This window comes from Zonotrichia leucophrys, chromosome 20, assembly GCF_028769735.1.
Source record: "Zonotrichia leucophrys gambelii isolate GWCS_2022_RI chromosome 20, RI_Zleu_2.0, whole genome shotgun sequence".
NCBI lineage: Eukaryota > Metazoa > Chordata > Aves > Passeriformes > Passerellidae > Zonotrichia > Zonotrichia leucophrys.
Window position 1 is genome coordinate 4,588,384 of NC_088189.1, and position 19,036 is coordinate 4,607,419.

The 19,036-nt window shown below is 44.0% G+C and overlaps 1 protein-coding gene across 1 annotated transcript in view; it reads right to left on the bottom strand.

Annotated features, from left to right (window-relative positions):
* TAF4 (TATA-box binding protein associated factor 4) overlaps nt 1-8,753 on the bottom strand; it is a 36,850-nt gene extending 28,097 nt beyond the window's left edge. The window contains exons 1-2 of the mRNA XM_064730138.1: nt 8,406-8,753; nt 5,383-6,471 (exon numbers count right to left, since the gene is read on the bottom strand). Coding sequence (XP_064586208.1) covers nt 5,383-6,471; nt 8,406-8,721 — 1,405 coding nt within the window. The 5' untranslated portion in view covers nt 8,722-8,753. The remainder of the gene's footprint in view (nt 1-5,382; nt 6,472-8,405) is intronic.
* Between the last annotated feature and the right edge of the window lie 10,283 nt (nt 8,754-19,036).

Sequence of the window (19,036 nt, forward strand, 5' to 3'; positions counted from 1 at the left end):
CCAAATCCCCAGAAGATCACAATTTGAAGATCATACAGACATATCCATACACACACTTCCAAAGGCTGTTGGGAACAGTATTTTCCATAACAGAAGTGAACAATATATAATCAGAGTTAACAGCTTTCACAGCTTAACAGAATCACAATTACAGCCCCATTAGATCCCATCACTTAACGACACAGCCTTATCAGATGTGCACAACATCAAGAGACTGTAACAGAACCAGAAACCCCAACTGCACAGCCCTCTCAGGCTCCTTGGGGTGCAAAGCCAAGCACTCAGGAGTCCTCAGTTATGGAAGGTGCAATGGGAACAAACACAGCTCTCAGGCTGGTGACATATGGCACATCTGATGGAGCAGATCCCAAATAAAGCAGAATGTTCCTTCCACCCTGCACCCAGAAGAGATCCATGGTCATCTTCCAGAAAGACAGATACTGCTTTACAAGCCAAGTACAGGACTCCCAAGCTCTAATCCTGGCAAAATATTGATTCCTGCATGGCCTTGGGCAAGTCAGAACTTCTCTAACTTGCTCTTTCCCCCAGCTCTAAAGCAGAGTTTATACTACTTCATTTAGCAGCCACACAGGCAGGTTGCAAGGATTAAAACATTTTGTAAAATGCTTTGCAAGTAAAACATACTGGAAGTTCTCTAAGAAACCCCCATTGTCATGGTGCAGTGCAGACATTATTTTTAACAAAATCGAGCCATGCCAACACACTTAACAGGCATAATATTGGCAGCACATGCAACATACAGGGAACTGTAATGAGGATATGTTTGAACTCGCTTATAGTCAGTGAGAAATAGAAACAACCACATTCCACTACTTCATAGTATTTCCCCTGTTCCTTTCTGTGTTCCTTATTTTATGGGGTTCTGATGATTTCCTCATCTATCCACATCCTAATTCCTTCAGGGACTGCTCAGGTACAGGTTTCAAGTACAAAGCAACCCAAAGAATGAGGCACTCAGTATGAAAAAGTTACAGAAATTGCTCGCTTTGATTCTTCTCAGTTTCCACCCTTCTACATTTTTATCCACTCTCCTTTGCCCAACCACCTACTACCCCAACTCCCAACTGAAGGAAATGGAATTACTCCTGCAGAAGTTATTTTTTCAGTTACTCCAGTCCTGAAAGTCAGAAGGACCCAAAGCCATGCTTTAAATTATTCAGGCAGTTTTCCCATCCAAAAGCCACCATAACCATGGCCTGAGTAAGAATCCTTCTTGGATAGGATTCACAAGCTAAAAACCAATATATTTCTACAAAAAAAGGACAAATTTAATACCAAATTTTTTGAGCCTCTAAGGCCATGAGGAAACCCTTGGGTGTGCACATTCATGTTTGTCCATCTCCCAGGATGTGCAGATGCAGAGCCCTGATGCTCCTTCAGGAATCCTTTGCTCCTGGGAAGCATCAATGCTAAGTTTTAACCAGTGCTGGAGCTCAGAACTCTGGAACATCCCTCTGTTCAGGGGCCTCTTTAACAGCACTTTCTCATCTATAAAAGGCCCATCCTGCCCTCACCACAAAAAAGGCACACAAGATGCCCTTCAGAAAGAAAGCAACAAAGAAATCTGTAGTCTCATCCCCTACCATCAGCTACTGGCAGATCCAAGTGAGTTTTAGGAAAGTAATAAAGAAGTTTTATTTTTAGATACAAGGCAAAACAATTCTCTTCTACAACAGCTGCAGAACTGCACCACTGCTAGTGGGAAGCCTGGTGATGACTGTAGAAGTAAAAACAAACCCATGATGACATGCCATCCTATTTGCTATCTTCAAACAGGAGCACATGTCACCAAACCATATTTAATCAGGAAAATACCAGTCTTTATGATCTAGCCACCAAATTTTCATAACTACTAACAGTCATTCAGAAGGTAAAAGAAAAGAGAGGGACAGAGGGAAGTGAAAGTTTCTAGATTTCAATTTCACCTAAGCTAGTGGAGAAAACTGTTCAGACCTACCTGCTCTATGCTATTCTCACTGCATACATTCAGCACTCACCAATCTGCTCCTTTCTCTAAGCAGACACCTTAAAAATTTATTATGAGGTGTTTGTACATAAAGATAAAGGAGAAGACAGTAGCAACACAAATTTGCAAGAAGAGAAATCAAATCTTTGAACCCCAAGCTGACAGCAGTGCTAGGTAAGCACAAACTCACACATGCTGGGCCTGTACTACAGCACTGCTGGACAAGGTGGGGTTTTTAAAAATTATTTTCAAGTACCCAAGTTTTGTCAGTTTACAAGGTGATCCTACCCTGTGTCAGCAATGACCTCTAAACACTTTACACATTCTTACAATGCAAAAGATAAATTTTAGTGCATAATCCCAGTTATACTTTTCTGAGCACCTCTAACCATGGAACATTGACTTACCACTTTAACAAACTCACTGATTTTCTACCTCTTACCATATGATTGTTCATAACACATCTCTCATTACTGAAGTACTCAGAAACAACAAGCTTCATTCAATTCATTTCCAGCCAGTTTCAGCAGTGCTGCATCCTTAAGGCAATATTGTGTAAACTTTTGTTCCTACCCCCTTACAAAATTATTTCACAGTATTTCCATCTCTTTTCTAAGAGGGTGTGAATAAGGTTATTGTGGGAGCATCATTACCCAAATCTGTCCAACTGGAGCACAAAGTCCCAAACACAGGCTCCTGAAGCAAAGACTAAGGACAACAATCCTCTTCCTCAAAGATGCCAAAGTCCATCATTAATACACAAATCCATCATTAATACACAGATACAATAGCTCAGCTCCTTGGAGAAGAAATACACCAAAATCCAGTAAGGTAACAACAATTATGGCCCACTGGCTCTTCAAACATCTCCAATTTGGTCAGTCAAGATTTGCTGCATAACTGCCTTGATGCAATACAAAGCATTATTCTAATAGTAATATATTTTAAACACCATTGATGGAGTTTATTTTCCACAGGGTCTTTCAAAAAAACAACATTTGAAACCTTGTAAGGTTTCTAATTTTCGAGTCCCAGCTTTTAACTCCTGCTGACATTTTACATTCTGCTTTCCATACATGTGACACTGTAACTGTATTTTGGAGAGCTAGAAACAGTAATTCTGGATAAGAAAATAACAGTAAAACCTGTGCTGTCATGGTCAAACCCTCCATCAGAATTTTCTAAGTGTTTGTAATTCTTGGTGTGAAAAGCTGTGTGTGTGCAGTGTATGATTTCAAACTGCTTCAAGCACTGTCACAGAAACTCTTATTAACTTTTAGAAACAAACTTGTGAATGCCAATCAATGAATGCAGGAGGTGCAGAGCCCACAGGCACTGCAGCTGCAGCTTCACAGCACCAAACTGCCTCCAAAAACCTGTATTTAAAATACAACCTCACAAGCACAGCCACCCATTCTCCTCTCACTATGAGTGTACCTGGGCTCTGAGAGATGTTTGGAAGAGCCCAGCACCCACCAATTCTTAAGATTTTGAAAGAGATGGTTTTTGCAAGGCATTTTCAATGCTGGTTACTTTTGCAAAGTATAAAAAACAAACTAAAGCAATGTAAAAGAAAAATAATCAGATCCACTAAAAAAATATTTTTAATATTAAGCCTGTCTTATCATGCAAGAACTCAGCTTCCACTCTCTATGTATCCAGTCATATATACTTGCTTATTTTATGTCATGCTTATTCTTTTGAAGTCATAAATATTTCTTTAAGTGTAGGACAGAAAAAAAAAAAAAGCTTTATAAAAATCCAAGTTCTTAGAACCTGTATTGTTTTACTTTGATCTATCAAGAACTCCAAAGGAACAATTTATGGTCCAATTTTGCTTAAGGACTGGCAATGCTGCTTCCAGGAGTAACACATTTCAGGATGCTGTGGCAGTGTGAAAACATCAGCTACCTGAAAAAAGGTCCCACTGGATTCCACTCTAGTATTTTCCCTCATAATCAGGTTTATAATGTGGTATTAACAAAAAATGTAGGTATAAATGGCACTAGACTAAACTGGATCAATCCTTTGATACAATATGGCAATAAACAAAATAAGGCTTTTCCAACCTATCAATTTACAGGCTTCAAATCAAGCACCACAATTTCAAGACCTAAATTTTACTGCTATTCTTTAAATTAGCAACATGTCATTCTAATTACTCATATATGGAATAATCTTTTACAGGAAAAAAAAAGAGGAATATTTATACCAGTTAGTACTTGGATATGCAGAATGTTTGACAGACTTCATCAAACTACATGGCATCACACAGCACAGAGAGCATATCACACAAAAACACAGAGTTTTGTACCACAGCACATAATTCCTGATCTACTTCATGTGACAGGTGCATTGCTCTGAGGTTGGTCAGGAGTTCCAAGAGATGTATTTTACTAAGACCACTTGTATTTTACTAAAACCATCACCAATTTCATTCAGTGTTAGCAGCAAAATTCAATGAGCTGTTCTTTGCATACTGCCCTGAAAAGAGTGAGCACTAAGAATACAGCCCTTGTATGTATTGTTATGAAGCAATGTGTAGGTTCACACAAGTATTTGCAGTTAAAAATCAAAGTGGATACAAGCATCAAGCCTGATTCAAGAATAACAGCAAATATATAACATTAAATCTCCAAATCTGGGATATTTATGGAGGGACAGAACAATTCTGAGCAAATAAATGCTTCTCATCCTGCTTTTCACACATCCATTGAGTTCAGGACTGGATTCCTTGTCCAGAGATGCTCAGCACTAAGCATGAGAGTGGCTACTACAAGAGCTGCAGCCCTAGACACAACAGGGTGAGGTAAGGACATAGGAAGTCTGCCTTTGTATCAGAATGCCAGTGACTAAAAAGATGATCATAAGCTTCAAATCTGTGAGTTTTTAAGTCAGACTTTGAAGGTATTTAAAGCCAAAGTAGGCAGTTTTCATGTGTTGTATCTGCTGCTTCTCTGTTCATGAGAGCTCTGTGGTACTGGGGGCACGCAGGGACAGGAGGGAGCCAAGCAGCACATAAAGGTTACAAACTGACAAAACCACCTGAAAATTCAAAATGTCTCTTGTGCTAATGAAATAACAACATTTCATTAGATAATGTTCCATTGTCACACTTTGGCAGTTTGCAGCTTCATCTACACTCCCATTGGAACAAAGATACCAGGCAGAATTATTTTCAATTACTGCTGAAAAGACTTTCTGGTCACCCAAAATCAAACACCAAGTAGTGGAATGCTACTATGCTACTACTACTCAACACCAGGCCATTCTCATTGTTACATGTCATGCCTTTTCCACAATTCACAATTCAATGGCACAGAATCTTACTTGGATTCCTTCCTCCCTGCAAGATACACACTTCCAAAATAAAACTCCTCAATCCTCTGACTTACCTGGTGGTAACTGAAAATTCTGAATGTTAGTCGGATTCTGAGGTGGCTGAGGCAAACGAGGTGCTAAAACTGTAGGAGTCAAAGTTGCTCTGATTCCACTCGTAGTTGGTGTTGGAGTCCTTGGCAGACTTTGTGCCACTGTGTTGGCAGTGCCTTTAGCCATTCCTGTGGGGGTGCCAGGAGCTGCAGGAGGTATCCCACCAGGATTGGGAGCAACATTGGAGAGCCCAGCTTGCATAGTTTGCCCAATAATCATGTTACCCCCTGTAGTACTGGGCTGGCCAGCAGTAGCCAGCGTCTGCTGTTGGGACACTGCCTGCACTATAGTTTTAGGAGACTCAGATTTGATGACCTGCGTGGCAGGAGCTGCTGGCACACTGGAACCAGACTGGCTGTTCACAAGCGACGTCTGGAGGGAAACTCCAGATCCCACAGTGGCTGTGGCAACAGCAGGAAAACTCCCCACACTGATGGTTGAATTGATCACAGTATTGCTCCCGTTCTGAGTGGCTGCAGCAGCTGCAGCCACCGTGGGTCCTGCAGTGTGGATGGGGGGCCTCACCAGCGTCACCGTGGGCGCCCCGGCGCCGACGCTGGCGGGCGGCTGCGAGGAGATCACTGTGGGCGAGGAGGAGGACGCAGAGGACACAGCAGTGTTAAGGAAAGAAGTCTGGATGACAGTGTTAGAAGCTGAGGGTAAAACAGCATTGACAGCGTTTCCTTTCCCCACGGATCCGGGTCCATTGTTAACGAGAGGGGCGACAGCAGGTGCAGGAGCGGGGTTGGCGGTCACAGGAGTCCCAGAGAAAGCAGCACTTCCTGTGTGGTGAGAGTTCATCACCACGTTACTCCCATTCAAAGTCTGCACCGTCGTGGTCCCGATCTTGCCATTCCTGGTGGACAAGGCAGTTGCCATGGTGCTGATAACCACCGATTTGCCCTGACTGAGGGTCCCTGGAGCAGCAGTGACTTCAGATCCTCCTGCTGCTGCAGTGGTGGTGCTGGTGCTCGTTGTGGTGGCTCCATCCAGAGCTGAAGTCTGGGACCTGGTGTTATGATTAATAACACCCCCCTGCACTCCTCCTGCCCCTGCAAAACAACAGCGAGGTTAAACACAGCGAATGAGCAAGAAGAGAAGTCCAGCAAAGACAGAATGTTCTCCCTTATCACCAGGTCTTCTCCATCTCCCAAGCTGCCTGCCTGGAGCCAGGAAAACAGGACAGAGTACAAACTGAACATGGCTTTGAATACGTTATCTTAAAGCCTCCAATATCCCACCAAAGACTGGCAGACCCAGCATTAACTGTAACACCCCTGCTTTTGACACTACAGTACAGAACAGGGAAAACAGATTTAACATGAACCAAGGGAAGTAAGAAGATATCTAAGACCTCCTCCCCATTCTGGAGCCTGACATCCCATTTAGAAACAGGACTGCAACTTCAAGGGGGGGAAATGGCCACGGAAAACACATTATTAAGACATATTCCCTATACCCAGCACACATTACTCTCTAATCCTGTCATCTCCTACAAAGTAAGTCAGTCAGATCAGGAGGCTCAACAACAGCAAAATAGGAAAAGTGAAAGGAAAGAAAAACATCAGCCTGGCAAGATAAGAAGTACTGCAAGGCCTGGAGCAGGTTTCTAGAAGACCCCTCTTCCTCGTTGCAGAATTTGTTCCAACGGATCTGAAGTTCCCACAGCCCCAGATAGTTTAAATAAATAAATAAATAAAAAGCAAAGCTGGTTTTCAGAAGGGACAAGATGATGTAGCTTCTTGTCCTGAATAATCCTCATGCCCCTTGATAAGGCCTGGTGTTAGCACAAGTACAATCACACACAGTCCAGGTCCTGGCCCTAAGGAGACAGAAATGGGAAAAGAATAGTGACAGGCAGACACTGAGATGCACATTATAAGGGTCAAGGAGATCCTCCTAGAAGAGCTTCATCAATCATAACAGACGGTCTGTAGTATCTTCTTACACTTCAGCAAGACAAAATCAAAAATAAAAAAGGGGGGAGGGGAGGAATTGCAGAGAGATTCTGGGGAGACATTTCTTTCAATCCCCCTGAAAAACAGCTTCCCTCCATTCCCACGCAGCGAGCCCTCGGTCCCAGCCTTCACACTGCCCCCCTCCAAGGCTCACAAGACGAAGGGGGGAATATTCCCAGGCAGCTCCGGGGGTGGGAGAAGGCGCTGTGCAAGGTGGGGTGTTGTGGCCTGAATTCCCCCCCTTGCCGGGACCCGGCGTTGTGACTGCCCCCCCTTGAGGGCAGAGGAGGAATGGGAGGTCCCCGTGCCCCCTCCAAGCCCCTGGAACAAGGGAGGGGGTGCGGAGGGAATATCAAGGCAGGCAGATATGGGGGGGAAGCATTTTGAGGGACTTCCTCCCCTTGAAATCCCCCCTCGCTTCCTCCTCTACAGGAAATAGGTGTCATGATTAATAACACCCCCTTCCACTTCAGCAACAGCGAAGGGGGAGGGGAAGGAGCATTTACACAGACAGCTAAGGCGGCATTATCAAGAGGGAATCCCCCCCATAACCTCCACCCCTGGAAAGGGAAGGGGAGCAATCACAGGCGGCATGGGAGGCACAGCCATGACCAAGGGGGTGGGCTCTGCCTCCTTCAGTCCCCGAGATTAACAGAGCCCTTTTACACTCCGGCAACAAGGGCAGGAAAAGCAGAGGGGACCGGCAGAGTCACGGACGGGCACTGCCGGCTCCTTCTGCGGGGCGGCTGCCCCCACACATGATCCAACACCCTCGAGTAAGCACGGGCGAGGAGGGAAAATAAAGGGGAGGGAGCAGAGGCGCGGATACACACCGAGGGGGCATGATGAGGGGAGGCTCTCCCCCGTATGATCGATACCACCCTTTGCACTCCCGCTCCTGCCACAACGAGAAGGAGGAGAGAGGGAAAAGGGGGGAAAGCAGTGAGGGAAGGAGGCAGCGGGAGCTGGGGAGTGGGGGGAGGGGAGGGCCCCTCTCCCTCAGAGCCCCCCACCCCTGCCCACGTTACCTGCTTTTGTGATCTCTGGGGCACTCAGTCCCATCTTGCTGCCGCTGCTGCTCTCTGTTTGGGCATTAGCATTGCCTCCTACTACTACTCCTCCAGGGCTGGGGCTAGGGCTGCTGCTGCTACTGCTGCTGCTCACAACATGGTTCCCTAGCAGCCCCCCAGCGGCCCTTAGGGGCTCCTGCGCCTTGTGGTGCTGGTGGTGGTGGCCGGAGGCCGCCAGCTGGGACTCCAGGGAGCCCACCAGGTCGCTCACCACCTTCTCATCCACCTCCGTGTTCAGGAAAACCTCATCCAGCAGATCCGAGCCCGCCGCCATCTTTTTTTCGGAGGGTTCCTGTGAGCGGCTCCCTCCTCCCCCCCCTCCCCTCTCACGGCTCCCTCCTCCCCCCGCCCCGCTCACACTCGGCCCCCCCGCCCAACAGCGCACGCGCGAGCGCCCGGCCCGCACATCACCGGCCGGGCAGGGATTCCGCCCGCCGCTGATTGGCCGGCGCCCGCGCTATAAAAGGCCGTGCAAATGGCTGCGAACGCTTAGTTGGGAGTCGGGCGGCGGCGGCGGCCCCCCGGCGGCCGCGGGCGGGCGGGGGCTGCGGCCCTTCGGTGCGGCCGCGCCGCAGCTGCGGGGGGTTCGGGAACCGCGCGGGGCGGCGGGGGCGGCCGCGGCCGCCGGCGGCTCTTTGTCTGCCTCGGCCCAAAATGGCTGCATGTTTTCCCTGCTGCTCTCTGCGTCCGGGTCTCCCCCGCCGGCGCGAGTCTGAAGGGCGCCCCGCACCTGTGCCAGCTGCGTGTAACTGATCCACCGGCGGGGCGGGCGGGGCACACGCCCAGCCCCGGGCGGGGGCAGCGGGCGAGGAGGAGCCCCCGCGCCTGCCTCCCTCCCGCCGCCGCCGGCGGGGCCAGCCGGGGGCTGCAGCCCCTCGGTGCGGCCGGGCCGCGGGGGCGGGCGCGGGGCGCGGTCTGACTCAGCACGGCCGGGGCCAGCTCCGGGAAAGCGCGCCCGGCTGAGAGCCCAGCGCCGGGAAGGGAAAAGGAAGACGAGGGAGAGGGGAGGCGGGGGGGAAAAGAGAGGGAGACGGCAATTTTGAACGGTCCAGTCGCAGCTGCGAGCCGGCACGGCGGGGCGATCCCCGCCCGTGTGTCAGCCCGCGTTACACCCCCGCCGCCGCTTAACCCTTGGGGGAGAGCCGCGCTGCGCAGCGGCGCTCGGCGGGGAGCGCGGCCCGGCCCGGCCGGCGCCGGCTGCAGGTGGACATGATCGCTTACAGGAGGCGCCTGCACTTTGACCTTGTTGTGCAACCATCATAAAGGAAGTAAATAACGTAAAAATACAACCCGCCTTTCAATAAATGCGCTCTTCTGCCAGGCGCTGTTTCCACAGAAAACTGTATTACCAGATGCAATTGAAACAATATTATCAGGTGGTACAATTTATCTTTCACAGAACAGAATCATAGAGTCATCAAGGTTGGAAGAGACCTTTAAGATCAAGTCCAACTGCACTGCCACTGTAACCCTTAAACCACTAAATCACATCTCCCAGCACCAGCTCCAGATGCCTCTTAAACACCTGCAGGGGCGGTGATTCCACCACCTCTCTGGGCAACTTATTCCAATGCCTGATTTAACTTAACTTTCAAGTTTTAAGGGGTAGCAAGCTTAAAATAGCACCTCTTATATCACGATTTTAAAATAAGCTTTGCTGTTATGTTTTGGGAATGGGCAGCATTAGAGCCTGGAGCTCTGTTGTAGTGGGATGGGCTGAGCACCTGCTGGTTGATGATTCTGGGGAATTGACTGGCCTGAAAGCTGCTGCCTGGAGGAACAAGTGCCATTTTTTATCTATGAAAAGGAGATCACTTTAAATATGTCCTAGTTTTCTCTACATAGGGTTGCCCAGATGTGAGTGTCAGCTCTTCCCCCATCACACATTTGTGGTGATCACTAAACTTGCAGTACTCTAACATGAATTAAATTGATCTGCTTGACAGTCGACCCCATGAGCAATGGGAACAGTGCTCAAGTACTGTCCAGTTCTCACCCTGTCCCCAAATATGCAAATATACCTGCTAGGGAGAAGCTGTTTGCCAAAAATTCCCATAGAAACTGATGTGTATTTGCTCTTAACATACAGGCCCCAAAGAATAGAGCAAATACCTTTAAATCAAAAATCCTAGAAGTTCAGCTCATAGTGAGGGATATTACTCTTCTAGTTTATATGTTCTCTTCTCACCTGCACTAGGCTTTGGCTGATAACTAAAAATTACAATGTTAAGCCTTTCCCAGAGCTCTGCTCACTTACCCCTGTGGCATCACCCCGAGAGACTGCCTACATCCTCTGAATTTTATATTAATATTTTATTCTTGTACTTAAATGCTTTTCTCAGTCATCACTTGAAACTCAAGGGTGAACAAGAAACTGCCCTTTTCATCTGTATGAATTTTAACTCCCATTTTATCAATTTTTGACAAATTACAGTGCTGCAAAGTAGATGTGATTTTGCAGACACCACTGCAGGTCATGTTACCCTTTTCTTACAAGACAGAAATGCTGCTTTGAGCAGGGCAGTCCCAACCTCTTTGCTGCTGCCTCAGTCAAGCACGTTGCTAGTTTTAGCTGTGGTGAAATTCTATAAGCAACATACCAAAGAACTCTCTGGAATAGAAGCCTGGGCACATTCCCTACCCAGCAGAAGAGTTAATCAGCTGCTCAAATAATTTATTAAGGGTGAAAAAGCTTGACTTAAACTAAGCCAGCCTAAAGGTGGAGAGTGGCTGAAAGACTTTCTTTGATGGCATCCAGCCAGGGCACAGCCCCATGCTGGGCCACAGTGCCCGAGGAACAGGGGAGGAAGAGATGGAGGATGTTATCAGGTGGCAGCAGCAGTGAGCATGGAGGGCAGAGCAGCCTGCATTCCTGCCCTGCTCTCATTCTAGGACAGCTTGAATGTAGTTTACAGATGCCTACAAAACTAGAAATAAAAACCTCGAAATCTTCACGTCCTCATTCTAACACTCTCTTTAGTGTACCATATGGCACATCTACCATATTAGGTAAACAACTTTACAAAATTACAAGAGCAACTGAGATTCATTACAACTTGTGCATTATAAGTGTGTAGGACCCATTACTGAATAATTTATCTTTTCATACACTCTGTCTCTTGTTTGACGTTGGAAGTAAGTTTCTAGACTGAATTCTTCAGCCCAGGGATTCCAGCTCCTCTCTGCTGTACTACTCCATTTTAAATGATACAAAAAAAGAAACTTGCACAGGAATTCTAGGAATGGAGTACAGGTAATTATTAGTGCTGGTGTAGAAATAGTCAAACTCAATATACAGTGAATGCTGTGGATTTCACCCATCAGTTACATCAAAAGATCTTGAACATTACAGGCACATGTGGGTTCTCTGCTCAAAGAGCAGAAGCTAGCAGGAGCTATCCAGAAAAAATTGAGAATTGTCAGTTCCTTTAACCTCCTTCCTTTATATTATTATGTATTATTATTCCCTTTATATTATTATATATTATTATTTAAAATACTTGATTCCCCCCCTAGATCTACAATGTAGATCATGATACAGAGACTGTCTCAGGTTAAGGTAATGCCATTCTCCTTCTGTTTGTTTTCTAAAAATGAAGTTAGTCTAGAACTCATTACAGAAACATCTGACAGAGGTATGGATTGGGGTGACAAGGGACAGAACAGAGAAGCCTATGGATGGTTTTAGTCTTAACTGAACCATCAGAAGACTAAAGGCCCATCAATAAATAGATTAAAGACTTATTGTTTTGATGGGTGATTTTTTGCTCTTCCTTCCTGCCCCTCACCCAGGATCATTTGAAACACTGAAAGTTGGCATTTAACCAGTAACACCTTGATTTCAAAAGTTCAGTGAAATAAGATGGCAAAATTCACACTTGTGTCAGTTTCCACTGGAAATTGTTCAGCAAAACCAAAATTTTGGGTTCATTCATAAAGCTGCTCTAACCTTATAGCCAGTATCCCTCCCTACCTTTCTGCCTTGTACACCATTTCCTTTTTTTTTTCCTTTTGGAGGAGCACAGGAGTTCAATGGATAATTTGGAAAGTAGAGAGTGTTGGGAGCAAAGGAATGAAGTCTTGGCTGGAGATGATGCAGTTCTGTGCAGAAGCTCCCCATTGGTAACCTTGAAAATCTGTGTGCTGATTCTTCTGCAAACGGGTGTCAGTCTCCACTAGCAAGGGATCAGCAAAAGCAGCAAGACTTCATTTGCATCCAGAATGCAAATCTATAGGAAAAATATTCCTGGTTTAAGTATTTTTCTTTAAGAGCAAATGCAGTTTTACTCCAGACATGCACAAGTAAGCAAATAAAGCAACTTCAGTGCTCCTTGAAGTCTATGCTCCTGTCTTCTCCCTGAAATCTCAAAATATTGTTAAAGTCTTGGTCTTCAACTCATCCCATGTACTTCAGTTGTCCTTAGGTGAATCCCTGAAGAAGTCTAATGCTCCTAATAGGGATTAATATTCATAATTAGGGTATCTCCTAATAGGGATTAATATTAATTATTAAGTATGGTATGCTGCAGGAAAATGTGTTAACCCTTGCACTGTAAAATAAAAAGAGGTGAACAATAGATTTGGACAGCAACAGTACAGTCCCTTTTTCTTTTATGATAATTACACCTACCTACACCCATATTTCCACTGAAGAACAGTGTCTGTCCTCATGGTACTGGACCGTTTCTGCCAGCCACAGAAGCTCCAGCCCTGTGCTGCAATTCAGTGTTCTGGACAGAAGCCTCACATGATGCTGCCAGGGAAGAGAAATGGCAAAAGCACCCACTTAAATAAGTGTTTGTATCTGCATAACAATTACTGGAACTCCAGAAGTAGAGCAGAAAATTATTAAATAAATACATTATGTGACAATTTAAGGGATATCCTCTCTTTAAAACCAAGGTATTTAACAATACCTAGTTGTTAATTAGGAAAGACATAGGAAATGTCTGTTACTTGTGAGCTTGGTTTCCAAACCAAAATGTTAGCTGAGCACACAACTGCCTTGGCAATCTCCTAAGCATTTCTGGGACAGAAGACTGTGCCTCCAGAACATGCTCCATGCCATTCCCACAGGAGTTATTCATGTGTGCCTCTCCTGAGGCATTCCAAAGTCCACGCAGCTCCACATCCGGCACCCCGAGGAAAACGCCCGGAGAATCCACTGTGGGATAAAGGATTATTGTTCCAAACCCTGCAAGGCTTTACAGCATCAAAGAGCTGGGGAAAACTTTTTCCCTCCCAGCTGCTCTTCATCTGGCTTGTCATGCTTGTTACTGCCAAGATAGGAATTATCAATACCCAGACTCATCTGTAAGGGAATTCTTAAGGAACTTTACTCATAGGAGAAAATGAAAGTTTCTAAGCACACACCCCAGCAGCTAACAGAGATTTCTAAAGCAAATCTTCTGAAGGGGATTACTAGCAAATGTCCAGAATTCTGTGTGTGGAAGAGACAAGCAGCAGAGATGTCAACTAAGATTTGTGTTTTATCTGTTCTGAAAAATTTCTTGTGTGAGCCTACATGATTCATTGGAAAAAGAAAAATACTATTAGAAGATTAGAGGTCCTTCTGGTCACTACAACCAGCTTCAGTTATTTCACATATTTTGAATTTAGCAAATGATTAGAACTGACTGGGCAAAATGAAAATGCTTTCCTCTCTAAGTAAATTAAAGGACTTTTGGAAAATTGAATCACTATTTCCAAGACAGAATATGTCAAGAAAATGTGCCTACTGATGGGTCTCATTACTGGAAATCCAATTTGCACATTTTACAGTCAGGATTTGTTAGAATATGTTTGAAATATTTCTTTTTAGAGAAAGGTGACTTTGGCAGGTTTGCTTCAATTTTTCTGTGAGTCTTTGTGAGCTAAGTATGATCCTTCTAGGGATGTTTTATCAACAGTTTATCCTCAGACAATATAATGGTACATGATACCATGGATATTCCAGTAATGGATTCCTGCCCTCTCTTGATTCAGAGCTGGACACATCTAACAATTGACCAATTATGGTAATCAGTGTTCTGATTACCATACTGGTCACTGGCCTTCAAAAATACATAAATAAAAATAAGTGAAAGAACCAAAGATGAATCTTCATCCTGTTTGTTCTTGGTCAGTGCCAAGAGCAGGTACAGCCAATGCCACATCAGCTGTGAAACAGCAGTTGCTGCAGATGAAAACATTTGTCCTATGGAATTTCATATCACAATGCCTAGGGAATGTGACTTACTTTATCTAAATCATTCAATAGCCCCATAGTTCTTCTCTTTTAAGATAGAGGAGTATTTCAAAAGAAGATTTTGTGTGTGCCTCAATGCACACTTTTTAGGTCAACAATAATATCAAATAAAACTAACAGGCTGTAAAGTTGGTAAAACTTTCAGCACATGTTCAATATATAGGGCAAAATCCAGATTCTTTTACATTTGAACTGGAAGAATAATCACGTGTACAAGCAGTTCTGAAAGTCATCTTAAGATGACAAAAATGGCTAAATTCTTTTCTTTACTCCATTTCTAGTTCACAGTCTGTCAAATGCTCTTACCAAGCCTTAGGAGACAACAGAATTCCTGAGCAACCTCAGTGAGATTATAAAGAAAACAGATATAAGAGACACTGAATTGGAAAGCCAGTGTAGACAGAAGAGGTATAAAAACATCATTTACAGAAAGAAAAAAAAAAAGAAACCAGTCCAGTACAGGAGGTTTGTTTTGGTTGTAATAAAATGAGATTTTATCTAAACTTTTTGTGGATTTGGAATGCAGAAAGTATGTAAGGAAGATTTTGCCGAGTTTTTGTTTTGTTTTTTCTTTAATGACTCCTCTGTAATAACTGATTAAAATAAATCATGCCATAGCTTCCTTATTGAGCTGTCTCAGACTTAATGAAAACACAGCTAGAAAGGTTATTAGATGAGTTTATTTTTTTTTCTGGATCCTCCAGCAGTCTAAATAGTTAAGGAGATAATTCCAGACTCTAGGTTACTTTTTTACACTACCTAAAATATATTCTCATTATTAGAGTGAGCTCTGGAATTGCCTCTATTCCTTTAACAAGCCCATTTTGGAAACTGCAAACAAATCTAATAACTCAGTTAAATATGGGATGTGTTCCCATAGTTGCCTGAAGAAACTAGTGCATGTTTTGAAGCGAGTCAGACAAAGATTTTATCTCTTAAAAGACAAGATGGGCAAAACTTCCAGCCCAAAGGAAATGACACACCTGGATGTAGGGCCAAGGGATGTTTTGTTTTTCCTTATTGTTACCTACCTTTGTTTGTTTGGGCTACCTTGCAGTATTCCTCCAATACCATACAAGTACAACAAAGCTGCTGTCACTTTCTTCAGACCAGTTCATGCTCCAAATTAAACTTGCACAAACCTTTTGTCTCCAAAATGTCCTACTAGCAACTGTATGTCCCAAACAGCCTTTGCAAGTTTGGCACAGGGGATGTCATAGGCAGAGTAAGTGCTGAGTAAAATACAGAGTCCAAGATGAAAATGTGAAGTGCTCTGGAAAACAATTAAACATATTAATCAGAATGAAATGAAAAAATTGAAAAGCCAAATCTCTTTTTTAGTTACTTTACAGGGAAAAAAACCCTGTGGTTTAAAAGTGCACTAAATATCAAACAAACACCTTGTCATACATGAAGTGATGGAGAAATGAGGTATGAGGCACAAATGATGCAATGGCTTTGGAACAGTGAATGTCAGAGTTGTCATGTGTTTGTGAAAAGTGTGTACACAAATACTACAGTGGTAAGGAGAACAAAGAAGGAGATTAAATCCCAGTTTATTGTTGTACAAAAATTAATGACTTCCTGAAACTGCACTAAAATCCTATTGCTATGAATTACTGTACCATTCTTGGTATCTTTAGCCTAAACCTGAATTAAAACCTGTAAACTTTCAACTCCAGAACCTCTTCAGTCTTATTTTAAGAAGGAAAATAACCAAGATAAATGAAGAACACCCTAGAAGATAAAACAATGACTAATAATTCATATCCTCAAAGGCATTTCTGAAACATGACTTTTAAAACAAGTCCAGGAACAATTCAAGCCATGAAAGCTGCAGCAGATGTTGTGCAGGGAAAGAGCAGCACACTGCCAAGGCTGGTAAAATGATCCCTCACCTCACTGAACAGAAAGAAGCTCAATCTCCAACCCATTTGTAAACCAGGTAAGGAGGGGGAGATTCTTTGGCTGAGAAGAATGAATGCAAATGAGATCTCTGAGCTAAAACATCTCATAAAGAACTCTCTCCTCTGTGTTCTCAGCCCAGTGATGTACATTATTGCCCTATGGTTTGATTTGCACAGCAAGAGCTGTGCAGCTGGGTCTTGCTTCAACCCCACTGAAGCCTCAGTGCCAAGGAAACAGTGCTCAGTACTGATGGCTGGAATGTGTTCCAGAGTTTGGAGAGAGAAAAGTCCAGAGAGGGAAGGAGGAGCCCTTAAAGAAACATTGCTGTCAACCTTTCTGGAATTTTAGCCAAACCCAGATTTCTGTCCAGGGAATGGTGACATTTTCTGGTCTGCAACATCCAGGGCTCTGCAGTGTGTTTTGTACTCTCAAAACCATTTGATTTTGTTCAGAAAAGACTGGTCCCAGAGTGATGTATCAGGCTGCTCTCCCATCTGCTCCTTGGTTTCTCCTCTGAGACACTGTCAGGTGTCTCTGCTGTACCAAGTAGGTCAGTTGTGACTGGTTGTAGCTTGGGCTCTCTTCAGCCCAGAAGTAGATTTAATCATTGGTTATCACTGCAGCTCTTGAACCTCTCAGAAAGTTGGGCATGAAGCTCAATACACAGATTCTTATTCTCCCAATTAATGCATAAATGTGAACCTTTACAAAATCTTCCCCTCCTCTGCAGAATTTCATCCCTAAAAGCCAATTTTTTGCTTTCTTTCTCCATGTATTACTTCCTTTTTTTTTCTTTCATTGCAGTGTGTCTTCAGTCCACCTTTTGCTCACTTCATGCCTGGAAGAACTTTATGAAATCCCACTTTTATCCCATGCCCTCATCAGTGCATCTGTGAGGATACACAGAGGTTTGCCATTCACTTCAGTGCAACACATTCCAAAGAAAAGCAGCCTATGCAGCAAAAAACCCTGTCAGAAACTTCTCCTAATGGAGCTTACTATTGTAGGCACTGTTCAGTTCTCCCCCCTCTCCCAGACAGACAACTCTATCTCTTTATGCCCTAATTATTTCTAAACTTAGGTCTGAATCCTCTTACTCTTTTCAATGGGAGATAGATGCATAAATGCCTTTTTTAGAATGTGTCTGACTTAAAAGTCTTCATCCTTCAACTTTTGTCACCCAACTGCAAACTTCAGCTTTGTCAACCTTTCTTGTATCACATACACTATCCATTTAACTGTCTTCATGAAAGGATCTCTGAAATTTATATCCAGCTTCCACATCTGTGAATAAATCACTACCTATCAGCCAGGATAACTTCATCTTGCCATTCAAGATCCAGAAAGCCTTGGTGTAAAAGGTACTTGCACTTCCTTAACTGCTCCATTCCCCAAAACTTCAATGACAAAGTGAACTGCAGGAGCAGGCAGGATTTTGGGCTGAGTTCTCAGTCTTATGTCTAGTACTGAGTGTGAGTTTTAGTCTCATTTCTATAAAGTAGACACTTTTTCCTGAGATGTAAGGCAAACTAATATCATGAAACACTATTTTCTCCATACATCATTGTATCTCTTTTTCTTAGATTGTGGGAAATTGAGAACTTGACAAAGCCCACATTATCTAAATACAGGTTACCAATTCTTCTATTTTTTCTACTTATCAATATTCCCAATGTTTGTTCTCCTTATTCCATTCTCCACCCCTCACTCTTCCCATCATTTTAGTTTCCTTCAGTTCAATTTACATGTTTTTTTCTTTATTCTACTTCATCAGCTTTTCTTTGTGTAGTGTAGATCCACTTACAAAAGTGGATCCTTTTTTTCCTTCTCATCTTTTCTGTTTCTCCATCCTGTTCCAGTCCCTCCTTCATTCCTGCTCTCTTTTCTGCTGCCCATTCCCCACATGTCTACAGAACAGTGTCCTGTACTTGGTGGCTTTTCCCTCCTTCCCTGCAACCACCAAAATCTTATTTTGAAATTACTGCTCTAACATCTCTTCCTCTAGGGCTCAAACATTTCTCTCTTCCTTTGTACCACTTGTTTTGTTTGCCACACCCAAATTCAGATCTCTGTTCCATTTTCCATGCTTATTTATTTTCTTTCCTCCATTTTTTTTTTTTATTTTTGCCACTAACTGCAAAGGCATCCCATTGTCCCCAGGTGCAGGAGGTGATGCTTCAGCAGGCAGTGCCTGGCTCCCTTCCTCCAGCAGCTGGAGCTTGTTAGAGGGGTTCTGCCCACTGCTGCTCCGTGCTAAACTCTGCCACAACTCACCTGAGTCAGTTCAGCTCACATTTCCAGGGATGTGGCCATCATCCACCATAAAAGCTCTCTCTCACCATCACAGACCCCACAAATTCTCAGCACTGCAGAAAGTCAGAGGTTTCTGTTTTACCTGCTATGAAATGTGCTTAGATACAAGGCTGCTTACCCT